The sequence below is a fragment of the Octopus bimaculoides genome, chromosome 23 (assembly GCF_001194135.2).
Source record: "Octopus bimaculoides isolate UCB-OBI-ISO-001 chromosome 23, ASM119413v2, whole genome shotgun sequence".
NCBI classification, from domain to species: domain Eukaryota; kingdom Metazoa; phylum Mollusca; class Cephalopoda; order Octopoda; family Octopodidae; genus Octopus; species Octopus bimaculoides.
In genome coordinates, this window is record NC_069003.1 from 24,138,138 (window position 1) to 24,140,786 (window position 2,649).

The following is a 2,649-nucleotide window of genomic DNA, read 5'->3' on the forward strand; positions in this document are numbered from 1 at the left end:
AGAGAGGAAGAGATTCAGGGTGATGCAGAACATTGTTGCTAATAGCTGTCTCCATTACCTTAGAGATGTGATGATGATGATGATGATGATGATAAATCTGCAGATAATAGTGGTGTAAACCAGGGGTTTTCAAACTTTTTGACTCGCGGACCCCTTTATATTTCAGGCTTTACCTTAGGGACCCGCTTATAAACGCTTATGGAATTTATACATAAATATTTGCTTAAAATAACATATTTTTGCATTTATTTATTTAACAGTATTTAACGAATAGGTTTATTGTCAATTAAAAGATTTCGATTAAAAAACATATATAAAATCAAATTACCCATAAAAAGTATTTGCTGTCCACGGACCCCCTGTGGTCCGCAGACCACAGTTTGAAAACCCCTGGTGTAAACAATAGTGACAAGTCTAAGAAAGCTACTGTTGTTGATGATGATGATTGTGATGATAGCAGTGGTGATGAAGATGATGATAATTTCAGTAATGATGGTGATAATAGGGTGGTGTTGGTGATGATGATGATAATGATGATGACGTTAATGATGGTGGTAATGATGGTGTCAGTGATAGTAGTAATAGTGGTGGTGATGATGATGATGATAATGATGATGATGATGATTGTTCAATTTCTTCATCAGTTCTGCAGAAATAGGCTACAACATGGTCGTCAAAGATGTCAGTCCTCAGATGGTGCTACACGTGAAGATCAACTCTGCCTCTATCATGGCCTACAACCTCTCGCTCATTGGTAATAACTGCATTATGTTCTTTAATTGGTGGTGGTGGGCATGGTATTGTTGTCGATGGCGACAGTATTGAGGGTCTTGGTGGTGGTGGTGGTGGTGGTGGTGTTATGGCATTGTTGTCATTGTTGGTGGTGGTGGTAGTGGAATGAGAACCCAGATTTGAAATTTCCCCAAGGCACCTGAAGATGGCTGGAGGGTACATCAGTTGAAACATTGTGTTAACAACAAACAAGATGAGGACAAATATCCGTCAAATGTAAATAATGTAAATAATATACATACTTCCTCATCTCTTAAATATAGAACTGTATAATATAAATAAATGAATTAAAACTTTGTTAATGTGATATTAATGGTTAACAGGAGGATTTAATTAGGTTTCATGAGCTTAATTACCTCTAGACAATCTTATGAAACCATTATGTCTTTTTTCTGTTCAGGTGGGTTTTTTTTTATTTATCCATATAAAGGCGACATTTCTTTTTGCAGGTTATTATGATAGATGTGAAAAATTACTGTCAGAAAACTTGGGGAAAATTTCATCACATCATCCCAGTCTAGCTGTGATGTTAAATACAATGGGTATTAATTATGAAAGGAGTGAGTATAATCGTTTTTTTTTTTTATTGTTGTATTTCAGGATGGTCATTGTTTTTTTTGTTTTTTTTTGCCGCATAAACACACATACTATATATTCATTCTTCGCTCGTTTTTTACTGTTTTTATTTTAACTCGTGTCCATTGTCTGGAAATCTTTCATCACACATCTGTGACCTCTTCAGTGACACTCTCCACCCTCGTGTGCTCCTGCTCTGCTTTGTCCATTCTCTGTTTCAACACACGGTTTCACACAAGGAGTCTTGCAACACAAATTCATGAACATAAAAGTTTTTATTTATTTATTTAAAAAATATTTTGATATTTTTTGGTTAGATCCTGGGGTTGGATGGTGGTACTGAGGCATATCTGTGTAGTAAGAAGCATGCTTCCCAACCACATGGTTCTGGGTTCAGTCCTATTGCATGGAACCTTGGGCAAGTGTCTTCTGTTATAGCTTCGGGCCAACCAAATCCTTTTGAGCAGAATGGGTTTGGTAAGATGGAAACTAAATGTCTGGCAGATGTGTGTGTGTGTCTGTCTGTCTGTCTGACCCCCATCACCCACATTGATAACAGTGTTGGTGTGTTTACATACCTGTAACTTAGTGGTTTGGCAAAAGAAACCAATAAAATAAGTACCGGGCTTAAAAAAAAAGCACTGGGGTTGATTCTTCAAGGTGCTGCCCCAGCATGGTCCCAGTCTAATGACTGCAACAAATAAACAACAAAGGAAAAGATAACAGATGTGTGTGTGTGTGTGTGTGTGTGTGTGTGTGCGCGTCTTTATGTAAGTGTTTGTCACCCATTACTTCTTAGTGTTGGTTTATTTACATCCCTATGTCATAGCAGTTTGGTAGAATAAAATCCACTTACTGGGATGCACCAGGCTTAAATACATATGTACTGGGGTTGATTTATCTGACTAAACCCTTTGAAGCAGTGCTCCAGACTGGCCGCAGTCCTATAACTGAAATCAGTGAAAGATAAAAAATAAAAAGATGTCTATATATATATATATATATAAGGAAAATAGGACAAGGTAGAAAATGCTAAAATAATTTTATCATGAAGAATATTTAGAGTAAAGCATGAAAAACAAATTAAATTGTAGAAAAATTAAATGAAATGTTTTTTTAAAAATATTTCCATAGCGTTCACAACAGTAAGAGAACGAGAGAGAGAGAGAAAGAGAGACAGAGAAAAGGAAAATGTCCCTTGTGTTTGAAAACTAAGGAAATACTTTAAATAAAAGACATTTCATTTAATTTTTCCACAATTTAATTGTTTTTCATGCTTTA

At 35.8% G+C, this 2,649-nt stretch overlaps 1 protein-coding gene across 1 annotated transcript in view; it reads left to right on the top strand.

Annotated features, from left to right (window-relative positions):
- LOC106874622 (uncharacterized) overlaps positions 1-2,649 on the top strand; it is a 20,078-nt gene that overhangs the window by 10,353 nt on the left and 7,076 nt on the right. The window contains exons 4-5 of the mRNA XM_014922414.2: positions 645-754; positions 1,242-1,352. Of these exons, the coding sequence (XP_014777900.1) occupies positions 645-754; positions 1,242-1,352 (221 nt within the window). The remainder of the gene's footprint in view (positions 1-644; positions 755-1,241; positions 1,353-2,649) is intronic.